Source organism: Mycteria americana, chromosome 10 (genome assembly GCF_035582795.1).
Source record: "Mycteria americana isolate JAX WOST 10 ecotype Jacksonville Zoo and Gardens chromosome 10, USCA_MyAme_1.0, whole genome shotgun sequence".
Lineage (NCBI taxonomy): Eukaryota > Metazoa > Chordata > Aves > Ciconiiformes > Ciconiidae > Mycteria > Mycteria americana.
The window spans coordinates 16,026,796-16,039,918 of record NC_134374.1 but is presented as its reverse complement, the minus strand read 5'-3'; the positions used below and the strand labels follow the sequence as shown (position 1 = coordinate 16,039,918).

Below are 13,123 nucleotides of genomic sequence, written 5' to 3'. Positions count from 1 at the left end.
TGAATACAGACGAAGGCCATTAAGCTATAGAACTTCATTCAGTGAAAAACTCTTCCAGAGGACAAGGGCAGCAGGACGTGCATCAAGGTATAAAGTGTTTGTAGAGCTTCAGATTTCCAAAGTTAAAATGTGGACAAAAGAAACAATTTTGGCCATTTCTTGAACAAAAACAGAATAAAGGGATTGGCTAAGTTAGCCTAAGATATTTTGTTATCCAAAATAGATTGCAATGCATTTATTGTTCTTTAAGGATATACTATTTGAGGAAAATACTGAATTAGGCAACTCTCCAAAGAACATTTAAATAAGTCCAAACTTAGAAGCATAATTTCCTGTACTTTTGTCGTGCTTTCTCTTCAGGTTTGTTTTTTTTTTTTTTTTTTTTTTTTAATATATAGTACCTCAAGTATAGAACCTCAGGCAAAAGTAATTTTTTTTTTAAGTTATCTTGGTTTTAAAGTGATAATTTTCAAATTAGCATGACCAGTGACAGTTTGTTTTGCATTTGACAGCCATGAGGGAAGCATTTGCAAACACACAAACCTCACAGGTAACAAGAAATCTGGAATGGGCTGTGTAGACTATGCTCAAACATGTAGGTGATGAATCAAATGATTTCAGACTTTGTTACCTTATCAACTGAAACTCTGTAACTTGCTCTGGATACTCCTGGTCTGTTTCAAAAGAAAGTAGGATAGCTTAGATTAAATAATTTTCATTAGTACCAAATGGGCCTGTTTCAATTTGCATCAAAGTTAAGTATGGGTTCTTACCCGACAGCAGTGACTTTATTAAACTGTCTAAATCCCTAAGAGCACAGCTTACGATCACAAAGCAGAGCCATATGTGAAGACAGTAGACTGCTGTTGAATGACTTTAAAATCCATCATTTTTTTGTGTCACTGTAAAAGATTCCTAGTGTCTTTATATACTTTACAGATCCTGGGTAGTGCTTGCTTGTTTAGACTTGAAGCTAGCTAACCTTAAAATAGCATTATCATCGTTCACTTCATTTGTGTCCCTTAATCATGATGTTATGTTTGCTCAAAATATGAAAGTGTAAGTGAGTGAGAAGAGATTCCACTTCTTATATTCTCAAGCTTTAGAAAATATTTTCCAGTATCATAATTGGTCTTGCCATTGCCTTTCTCTCCCATTTAGTTAGCATTTTGGAGTAGATGTTATGCTTGCATGACATAAACTAGAAAAATGAGTCACAATGTTGTCTTTGAGTTTAATATATATAAATATGTGTCATTGTCTATTTGCTGTTGGGTAACTTACATGTCAAAGCTTGTATGAGTTATACAGCCCTTTCAAAATAATAGTTTGTATGCTACCTCTGTAACAACAGAATTTGTGTGGTTAGTAGGAACCATAAGTAGGAAATTCATTGCAGTACTAACACAAGTGTCTTATGCAAGTTCTTATTTAGTGATTCAGTATGACCATCAGTAAGTAATTGGCTTGATAATTGATCTGTCTAATAAAAAAATTTTTTTCGATTTAATGAGTTGTAGTATGAATGGAAACAGTTGCTGGAATCTTGGCACTGTTAACACCACACTTAAGAGTATGACTTCCGAATATGAGCTACTTGTACTTTCATTTTGCATACTCAGTTTTGCATTGTATTTCCTAAAAGACAGTTCTTAACACAACTACAGTGATATTTTTTTTTCCTCTCTTCCAGCTAAACAAATTATTTTGCCATGAATTCCTTAGTCTGCAATTTAGTAAACTCAGATTAATTTTCCTCACCATTTGCTTTAACAGAAAACTTTCAAGTTCCTTATTCCACAGGAAATTCAGATTTCTCTGACTGGACTAGTAACTGCTAACCTGACAGATACTGAACTTGCTGTTACTTCCCCATCAATATTCTTCAGACTTTAAACAGGAAGTTTCAAAAATGATTGTTTGTGGGTTTTTTGTTTTACAAAGTATAAAAATATACTTTGTTTATAATAAACTTAGTTTATAAGAAACTCAAATGTTAATTATATATGTTTCATAGAAACAGCATAGCTGAAAAGTGCGTGTGTATATATGTTTGAATTGGCTTGAGTAGCTTTTCCTTTCATTTCATATAATGAGTATAAAAAAGAAATGGCCTGTGTTACATACAGTCATTGAATTTACACTGATAGTTTCAGTTTTGGTGCAAGTGTTGCATCAAACTGTTTAGGTGACTCAAACTTCTATTTTTTTTTTTTAACTCATTCTATTGTAGTGCTCACATCTTGCTATGAAGTCTCTCTGAATTTCTCATTGCTTTCAGTTGAAGACATAAGGCTAATTTAAATGGAAATTCTCTCTAAAAATTAATGACTTTAATTTAGCATGTTTATATTATGGTTTGATAACCTGTGCTCTGAATGTTAATTTTTTGTAACACTTTTTTCAGGCTATAGTATAATTTAATTCTGGAATGCACCCTCAAAATTAAGTTTCTGAAGACAAAATATAGGGAGCAGGTGTTGCAGATTGTGAATGCGGCAGTCTGTGTTGGTTTACAGGCTTAACTTCTCATAATCCCATTAAATTGAGGTTCGAACAGTGAGAGGTTTAAACTACAAATGAGATTACTGAGCTCAAAGTTATCACAATCAGAGAAGTCTGAAAATCATCAATCATTTAAAGTTAATGGTTGTACTGCCCTATGTAATGATAATGAAATATAAAAAGGTGCCTACTGTTTTACTTTATTCCATTGAATAGTTGGTGGTGTCCTAATTCTTTCTTATTCTTAATACATTCTAGTTCTCTATATAATTCGGCGTAAATATATTTTGAAAACAGTTTTGCACATGAAGTCAAGTGTCGAAGTGTAATATTACTAACTCCAAGAATTCAGAATTATTCATTCTAGTTACTGTTCAACATGACACTTACTTCAAAACATTTAAGTGTTACTGATTGTTTTGTTATTTTTAACACTTTAAACATCTATAATAGCTCATATCTTCTTCCTGTATCTGTACATGTCTGTATGTGTTTGTTCCAGATGAAAAAACATTTCTGAATCTCTATGTAAGTTTAGGCTTTTTTGACTGTTTTCCATTTAGACAAATGGAAGTTCACTTCTGTGTTAGACTTTTCATTTAATTCTTAGCATGTGTTTCTCCATTTTCCACCTCTCCTTTTTCCCTACATTCCCTTTGCGCTTGCAGTGTTTCTTACTCAGCTACCTTCTTACATGCTCCTACTGATGGAATTCTTGTGCTCAAACTGGTCTCATTTCTGGTCTGCTTTAGACTGACTATCTTCTGTCTTCTGTTTTTAGTGGACAGTGGGGCCTTTTGTGTTGAGGGCAGCATAACTTTACACAGGTGTGAGATCCTTTACACAGGAGTTGAAATAGTATGTATTTAGGGAGAAAAATAAGAAGAGACTCCATTTTGGTTTGAATTATCAAGTTTTACTTCCTTAAAATTCAGAACTTGAAATATTTCAAGAGCTGGAAACAATATTATTGGCTTAAATGGAAGCAGGATTGGGCTTGGATTTCATATGTGTACGTACATACATATTCTAGTTTTATGGAAAATGTCACCTTAATGTTCAAAACTTTTTATTTACAGGAAATGTTACGCAGTGAAAGTAACATATATTTTAAGAAAAAGGTTTAGCTACAAAGCTGTTGAATCAATAATTTTTTTTTTTTTCTTTCTAGGCTTCTTAATCATTCCGTTTCAGTAAGCACAAGGAACAGGCCAAAGCAGCCAATGGAATCTGAAAAATGGTATTGATACACTTAAATGTACCACACCTTTCAATATTTTATTAATTTAATTCTTACATCTATTCTGTGTCGCTACTGCCATCTTCTGTCTTAATGTCTTTAGCTCAAGATGACATAGAAGCTACACAAATAATCTGTTCTTGAACTTCTTTCTTTCAGATAAAAAAAAACATTTGTTCTTTTGAGCCTTTAGGAAAGTTGATGTAATCCAGAAACTAATTTGTGCATCTGATTATGGCAGCAATTCAGGTGCCTAAAGATAGCATTCAGTGATATTTTAGACATCCAGTTCCAGTCCAGAAGGTCATGTCTCCTATAGGTAACAGTCCTGTGCAGATGTGTTAGATCCTGTTATATAAAATGACACTGTAGCTGTGCTTAGGCATCTAAATTTTCCTCCCTGGCTGTCCTTTTGTGCTCTTAAGAGCTGTTGGAAAAGTGTTGCTGGGAGTTCAGCCTGCAAAACCTTTACTGTTTGTGGAGGACATGTCAATGAGGAATCCATTGTCTGCAGGAGCTGTGCTCTTATGCTCTTTCTTTGAATTAAAAAAAAAAAAAACACCACAAACCAACAACAAACAAAAATACCCAGAGCCTTGTCTTTAGGAAATTGGGAAATCACAGCTTCCCATTTCTGACTCCATGGATAAGAGAACTTAGCAAGTTTTCAGCCCTCCCTCCCTTAAGGAAACCTAGATCAGTTATTTTAAACAGTTTGGTCAAGAAATAATCTATTTGAATTTTTAAGCTAAAGAGGCAGAGCTTACTGGCAGCTTCCTAATGAGAACTTCATTCGAAGGGTGGCTTTTGTGATTTTTTTTTTTGCCAGCCCCGTAGTCTTCTAAAATCTATATCTTCAAAAGAATCTGTATCTGCTTGTGTCCAGACCCTAGTTTGGCTGTGTTTCTTGGAGACAAAAGCTGTAAGTGCTGTTGGTGTTGCTAGAGGGCACTGGGGGTGGTAACAGCTCTCTACAGTTCAGGTACACTTCAGGAAACCATTTACTCGAACAGGAAAGGGACACAATGTGATACATCCTATTTTGGCTGTCTTCTCTCTTATTGGTATCTGCGGTTTTAAAGAGCTAGTTGCACACATGTCCTGTGGTTATATGAACCATGCTGCAACTATTATTCATTTGCATTTGGAACTTTCCAGTCCTTGCTTACTTGACATACAGTTTCTGTTCTCTGGGATGCTGTCACCTATTGTAGTGTACAGCTATGTTCGGCTTTCATATTATAGGGTAATCCAGGAAAGGTTAAATTTACCTTTCACTGTTTTGTTAATGAAACAGAAACAGTTCTGAGACTTCAAAACAAAGAAAAAAAGCAAACAAAAAACAACCCCCAAAAAACCCCCAACCACCCTCCCACCCCCTTGTGTGAGGTGTGCACAGAAGATAAGGTAGATGTTGCAGGCTATTTGTTGTTTTATTGCACTGATGTATAGGAATCCAAATCATACACTGCAAGGAACATACGAAGAGAGTAGAAAGACTGTCATATCCCTAAAGAATTTACACTTAGAGAACATGTCATAGTTAATAGATACATATGTATCAACAGCAAAACTCAATTATTTATTGCAGCAGTTCCTGCAATTCTTGATTGGATTGCTTATCAAGCTATGGGACATGATTCAGGCAAATTTCCTATGCCTAGCAGGTTTAAAAAGTAGCATTATTGGTTTGAGGCAAACAGAAAGAAAAAGGAAGGAAAAGGAATACAAAGTAGCAGAAGCTAAGTGCCTAGTTACTTTCCCTTTAGGATTATTATAACTGCTCATAGTGTTATGTCCTTCTTGCATTCAATCCCCAGCTTTAGCCTTTTGGTATACTGCATAGTTTCTAAGCCAGCTGTCAGAATGTGAATGAAATTGTTACTGGTAAGATGATAGAAGTGAATTTCACAGATTTAGAAAGAAAAAGTTGAAGTGACACGAAATCTAAACATCTTTATTTTCCTGAGAACTTTCAATAATGTCAGGCAGTCCATGTTCCAGAGTGTATTTTTTGAGACTTCGCAGTTTCACTGTCCCATCTTAAAATGTTTTTCCCATCCCTATTAGTAAGCTTCTACTTTACTGTATAGAGCTAACAGTGAAATGAAGCATGTGAGTCTTCCAAAAGTTTAAGAATAGTTATTTTGTCAGCTTTGAACAAAATGTTTCATTGGTTGCTTTGAGAAACAAAACAATGAAGGTGCATTGGTAGTCTCTATAGATCAACGTACTTAAAAAGCTTTATCTGAATAAAGTACTGTAGTGTGGAAGACCTATTGTCAGTATATGGTAAAGGAGAGTGAAATATCTTTTGAGATTTTAGTCAAATGGTCATACATTTTAGCCACATTGTGACATCCTTATACAGGTAGCAAAAAAAATACTGTAGTGCTGCAGAGAAGCTGCTTTTTAATAGTATTCACTTTTTTGATATTTCAAAGTAACTTGGTTTTAAAGTACACAAAGTTGTAAATTTCATAATGCCTCTCATCTTAAATTTTAGTGTCTCAACAGATGAAGTGAATTCCCCAGTGTCCCCATACAGCTGGCAGGTAAATATTCAAATGTAAATGTGGTGGCTTCATATTTGAATGATTTGTTTGTTTGGTTTGGTTTTTGGTCTTGTGTTTCTGGCAGAAAATTTACACCTTCATATGGTTGCTTACACACATAGTTATTGTATGTACGTAATTGCAGTGGAAAATATAAAACCTTTGAAGAAATCATGCTTCAAGATAATTTGACTTGTATGTAATGGAGACCTTTTCTTTTAAGAGCATATGGTACTAGCTTTAAGATCTTGAAACTAATGAGGCATAAGTTTTTACTTACTTGGTTTTAGTATTTCTTTACATATAGATTTTATTGCCTCACCATAATGTTCTTTTTTTAGAATTTCTAAATGGTTTGAATTGTGTAGGCCTTCCATTCCCCATACCTCACTGAGAAGCTTGCATGATACGATAAAATTGCAGTGAAACTGTAGAGAGTACTTTTTTATTATTTTAGATTTTAATCCATCAGGCATTTGCAATTGCTTTAAATGGCCTCATACTCTAATATGAAGAAATAGTTGGAAATGTAGTTTTAGCCTTATTATGAAATGGTCCCTTCAGATTGTCTGCTTGCAGTTTTCATAAAATAGACATTCATACATATTCATTGTTATTTTAAGAATAAATCTACTTTAGCTGTCTCTTCAGAATATATTGCATAATAAAATACTTTGAGAGATTTCTTTTACAGCTAGTTGATGTGTATAGTCTTTTAGATAGGAACAAACATACTGAAATTGTCATCTTGTAGCCATCCTTTTCCTGTGCAATGAATGAGTATTCAGATTGAGAAATAAGATATGCTAGTGGCTAACCACACTTGTAACTGGTTTTTTGAAGTTATTTATGGCAGTTTTAGGTGGCTTCCTACCATACCTGAAAAAATTAGGCTCAATGCAGAAAAGGGTGTTATTTTTTAAGAATTATTTCATAGATTCCTTTTCTTCTATGAATTATGTTTTAGGATTTGAAAGGAAATAAGTGATTTCTACCAGAATTGCCATTAAGACTGATAAGACTTTCATGTCATAAAGCTAGATTGAGAGGCAAAGAATTCATAATTGTAGTTCATAATAATTTGTGTTAATGCACATGACATATATTTACCTTTTATGTAAAAATATTTCTGAACCTTATAGCCACTGGAAAAACAGAAGGATTCAATGGATGAACAGCATTGGCCAGAAACACAGCCAGTGATTTGGCAGAATGAAGAAAGAAGGAGAAGTAAACAAATTAGAAAAGAGTATTTCAAGGTAATGGGGGGGGAGTGTAGGTGGGTGACACTTTTTTTAATGAGAGTAGAAGAAACTATATAACTAAGTAAAGGTAAGAAAATCTCAAAGGTTGTCATGCTTTTCATTTTGCATGTAACCTGCAAACTTATTTGGCTCTTTTGAGATAAACAATATATATGTATGTATTTAGGGTAATGTGAGAGTGCAGGAAAATCAGGAGGAAAAAGTCAACCGAATTTGTTTATTAATAAACAATAATCATTGTTTATCCTTTAAATAAAATAAAGTAATTTGCAGCTGTCCTACGGTAAAGCCAGAAACTAATCTTCAGTCATTGGTCCTTACCCATCCACTTAGAGGGATTTTGTTTTTGTAGTGCAAGGAAAATATACATTACCTTTTTGTGCAGCTTGGTTATAAGAATGATTTATGCATTTTGGTTCTCACTGCATTAGTTTGCATTTTAGAGAAGAAATTTTCTCTATTACTTTGCTGCTGCAGTATGTACCATTGGTCACCAGATGTCAGTGTCTGCTTATTGCAAAACAGATACAAAGTTATAGCAGCATTAGATAAAATTTGGTTTGGGGTATGGTAGAGAAATAGGAGAATTCTGGCTAGTGCTAGGTTGAGTTAAAATTAAATTTGTCATTTATGAAATTAGTTTCTTGGGTCTTTTGCCGTCAAAATATCTTTATGAAATGCTAGGGAACTTTAAAGAAATTAAATTCTAGGAAAAACAGAGCATGCCATACAGGTCAGATATATTCTTGTGATTATAGAAGTTATTAATTTTTTTCCCCTGAGGAATATATGGAGTTGTATCCTAACTTGAATTCTATTGACCTCTTTCCAGGGTTTTCATCCCTAAATTAATTTTTTCCTGCAGCCTTTGAGGGCAAGGGGAGAGACTTCCAAGTAAAACAGAATTCAGTCATTTGACTCATTAAACAGCTGTCCTGTCAATACAGAAGACCTGCATTAGTGATTCCTCATAACTTTTAAGGATGTCTTTAAATGCTAATACAGATTTCAGTTTTGAGCTCTGTGATGGAAGCAGAACCTGAAATCACATTACATACAGCTATAGATGTGTCTATAGGCTGTACCAGTAACAAAAAATACTGTATCGCTGATAGTTTCATTTGCAAAAACATGGCAATAAGCAAGTGAAATTAAGCCTGTCTTCCATGGCAAACTGGGAAGAAAAAATAGGTACCACTGCTGTTCTGAGAAACCAATGAAAATACAATTCATATTGTGTCCATGTTTTCTTGGCAAAAAAGCTCATTAAATATTCATGCTTGTACTGCCAAACTTTAATATCTTAAGAACACATGCCAAATTACTGCAATGGGCATCATTAGAACAGGGAAAACTTACTTGGATCAGCATCCAGAATTATTTACAGAGCATCTTTATTATACATATCATATATTTATATTTTTCAATTGTACTGTGCAGCAGAAGGGTAGGAAAATGCCCGTGAGAATCAGAACTCCTTTTCTTGTGGCATTGCACTGTGAAGTCACACTGGAACCTGAAATCTTTGTTGCATTAAATATGTAAAAAGAATCTTATCATTGAACACAATTTTATCAACCAAAATGTTGTGTGGGTTCCCCCCCCCCTCCCCCCCCGGAATAGTTTGTAGTTTTGGATCCTAGCTACATCCAAGTTGAAATTCTTGTTAGCGTATCCGCAATGGAAAAGAATTAACTACGTGCTAGCTTTCATATGGTTAATTATGGTGGAAAAACATGAACACAGAACTGGCCAAAGGCCTGTATAAACAGAAGTCAGCAGCGGAGGTCTGCAGGGCATAGAAAATTAGGCTTTGCCTTATCAGCTGCCAAAGTAATATATTCCTTTGTACTGCAAACATACAGGAAATAAACCCAAGAAGAGAAATATCTAGTCATGGGTATATGTAATAGGTCTCTCTGTGACCCCAGAACTACCTGTACTCTGTGCATAGTTTAAAAAAACCCAAACAAACAAACCCAACAAAAAACCCAAACAAAAATCCAAACAAACAAAAAAATCCACAACCCCCTGAACCCCTCAAACCAAATAAACAAAAAACCAAACCCACCAAAAAAGCAAAACCAACAAACAAATCCCACAAACCAACAACTAACGCTTTATTCAGTCCCTCTTTAAAAGACGTGTTTAATTTGCACAGAAAATGAACGGCAGTAAGATAGCTAACAAAGGGTATGCTTGTCCTAGACTTTGATTTTCAAGTGAGTTGCTGTTCGCTATTGTTGTCAGCATTGTTCAGCATGTAGTTCAAAAGCTGATGAAAATTCCACTCTATAAAGCTGTCCAATTTTAGTCCAACAGTGATCAGTTATAACTTCGAAGAAAACAAGCATCTTCTATGCATAATTAATAAACACAATTTTCTATAACAGCGCTATGTAAGTTTGCATGTTTATTAATATTAAAGAATATAGTTGCAAGTCGGGTTTTTCTTCCTTTTTAAGAAATTCTTCTAACTAAAACTTACATGTACCCCTAAAAGTCAAATCTTTGAAGGAGAGCAGTCCGTCTAGTTCCAGAGTTAGTCTCTTAATTTAGTCTGTGTTATGTGTTATATCATAAAGATGGGTAGGATGACCATGTACACACAACACTTATCAGTTTTGTAGTGATGGATCTTTTTAATTCTAGCTGCATGGTTTTTTCTATTTTTTTTTTTTGTACACGTGCTCTGCAGACAATGAAACACTTATTTTCTTAAATACCGCTTTTGTAAATTTCTTCCTTCAATCCCTCCTTCATTTCCTACACTTTCAGGATAATCAGAAGTGGGACAGTGATGAAGGCAGTGCACAACAAATCGGACAGAACTGTGGAAAAAGTGCTGGTCTTAAATAGATAAAAGGCTTTGAAATTGCAAAGGAAATACCGTTTTTTTTTGTTGTTAATTTAATTTTTTTACAATGTCAAGTCAATCTCTCAAAGTGTAAGCAATTTTAAGGTTACATAACAAAACATTGTAAATGTAACTTTCACAGGTTGCATAATTTTTTCTAACAAATAGTGCTTCAGAGTAGCAGTTAAGATCTTTCCACTTGGATCAACTGTCACATACAGTCAGAGTTCACATTATAAAAGTATTTAGTTTTAAAATGCTCTTACCCTCTCATCAACATAATGAAGATCTTGACTAGCCTAGAAACTAGATGTTCCTTTTTTGTTCCTTTGATTCTGTAACATGTTTTCTTTCTCAGCAGCTTCACCAGTAATAAGTAACATCTGAGTGGTATCAAGCCATTTAGTTCAAATGAAAACCATACTTCCATTTTAAAGTAATAATTGTGTGTGTTTTGCAGTATAAGTCTTCCAGAAAGAGTTCAAGTGGAAATGAAAATGATGAGGTGAGAAATAGTAATTGTGTAAAATATTTAAGAAAACATTTTATTCATTTGTCTTTTATGAACACCTATGAGCCAAAGTCACAGAACAGGAGAACGTTGGCTAGAATCCATGCAAACAAACTTAGCATTCCAAAGCCATAGCAGAAATAAGCATTACACTCCTTCTATTTGTAAAAATTCATCAAGATTATGTACTGGGAAAAAGTAGGACATTTACTTGCTTTGGTAACAGGAAAGTTAATTCACCTATCAAGCAGAGGTAAAAGTAATACTCAACATAAACAGTGAACAGTGTTTCCTTGACTTACATGTTTTTGAATTGAGCTGCTGCCAGTTTGTTGCATACTTGCATGTTGCATGTCCCATGTATTGTGTATTTCATAATTTCATGTTTCTTGTTAAATCATAATTTTCATTTTTATAATTTCATCTCTTTGATTTCTTTTTAGCAAGACAGTGATAATACTAATGTGTCTCCACAGTCTCCTCTGTCGTCTGAGGTACAAGTTTGTGGTTTTGTTTTTCATTCAACAAACACTTCTTTGTGCGCATTACTTGTCACCAGGTTTTCCATGCAGATATAAAGCTCTTGGTTTCCTTTGAAAGTGCAATTAGAAATATTACATTATAATAAAAATTCAAAAATAACATAATAAAAATTCAAAAATAGATAGAAACTAGAGACAGATATTGCAACTGGTTTTACCTTTGCAACTATCTGATCTCTCCTAGATTTTTTTCTTTTTGACTGGTGTGTAGAAAGGTGCATTGCTTTGTCTTTGTTATCTTTCCTAATGAAAATAGCTAATAAAACAAAAATAAAATTTGCCATATTTTGTAGGTGTCCCCTATGCACTAGCCATCCAGAGGATTTTAAGTAAAACTTGTGGTTTAGTATTTTATATATCGCAGGGAACCCAAAGGTACCGACGCTTCTTAGAGTTTCATCCTTTACAGTTCTGGCTGTCGCCTTTGTGGTGCAGCCTTGCAGCTTCATTCACTTGTTCCTTTCCTTTTTAAGCAATGTTCATGTAGTCTCACTGTGGCTGCCCTACACTACTGAGCTCTGAATAAAGCATACCAAAGATTATTAACATTTCCGCATCATGTCAATAAGGAACCTGAGGGAGCAGAATGAGAACATCTCCCAGATACAGTGAAATGAGTTGAAATAAGGATATTACATGTACATACCAAATTACTGAGTGCATCTCTCTTTTTAGATGGTGAAATGAGAAAAACCTGATCTTCATAATTGGAAGTAAACATTTCTTAAGAAATATTTTGATGCTAAGCATTGGGAGGATATTTGCATTCACTTACAGCTGGCTTAGAACTCTGTTCACAGAATGGTTTGCAGTAGTTTGAAATGGTTTAGAGTAGATTTAGTTAATCTGGTGCTGCTTTTCTTCCTCAGTAAGATAATTTTATCTGCATGTAGTGAGGTTACTTTTCATTCCATTTATTTTATACTGTCCCTTCAAAAGAGTGTGTTAGACTTAAGCAGAAGGACGCACTTTTCTTAGGCAAGAATAATTTAAACAGTATCTTGATGGGAACAAAAGTTAATTATTTTAATGAATGGAAGAAAATTGACTTTATCTCTTTTAACAGGATTATGAAAGGACAGATAGTAACACTCATGGTCCATTTGGTCTCAAACCAAGGTCAGGTAAGCTGCTGTTCTCCAACATAGCATGGTAGAACAGATGTTTATTTCGTGGGCTGGAATAGACGGTAAGGTAGCAGATGCATGAATTGGAATGAATAGGAAGAGATGCCACAGTACAGCAGTCCACTCAGTGTACTTATCAGAAACATTGTACTGGGAAAGACGTAGACAGCTGCTTTGGCAAATGAACAATTGAAAGTTCCCCAAGTTGCATGGTGATTTTTTTAAAATTAATTTCCCGCCCCCCCCCGATTTATTTTGTGCATATTTAGTCACTGTCAAAGAACAGGGAAACAGCATACAATTGTTCTTGAGACCTGATAGCTGAGGCAGGAGGGTTTCAAGAGAAGTAGATTTTTGTAATTTGTCCCGTGAAAGGATGCTTTGAGCAGAGCTGTGCCAGGAATTTTATGGCTTAGTACTTTGTTGCACCCTCACTCTTCCTGGACTCTGCCATACCCTCATAAGAAAGTTGCATTGTCTAAAGCAAACTTTCAGTCCTCTGAAATCTAGGTAGAAATAAT

The 13,123-nt window shown here is 34.5% G+C and overlaps 1 protein-coding gene across 2 annotated transcripts in view; it reads left to right on the top strand.

Moving 5' to 3' along the window:
• Window positions 1-13,123, top strand: part of LRCH2 (leucine rich repeats and calponin homology domain containing 2) — a 51,911-nt gene that overhangs the window by 30,146 nt on the left and 8,642 nt on the right. Inside the window, exons 12-18 of one of the 2 annotated variants that reach the window (XM_075512921.1) lie at window positions 10-87; window positions 3,677-3,745; window positions 6,252-6,300; window positions 7,443-7,559; window positions 10,883-10,927; window positions 11,377-11,427; window positions 12,542-12,599. In XM_075512921.1, the coding sequence (XP_075369036.1) occupies window positions 10-87; window positions 3,677-3,745; window positions 6,252-6,300; window positions 7,443-7,559; window positions 10,883-10,927; window positions 11,377-11,427; window positions 12,542-12,599 (467 nt within the window). The remainder of the gene's footprint in view (window positions 1-9; window positions 88-3,676; window positions 3,746-6,251; window positions 6,301-7,442; window positions 7,560-10,882; window positions 10,928-11,376; window positions 11,428-12,541; window positions 12,600-13,123) is intronic. The other variant, XM_075512923.1, reaches the window with a different exon arrangement.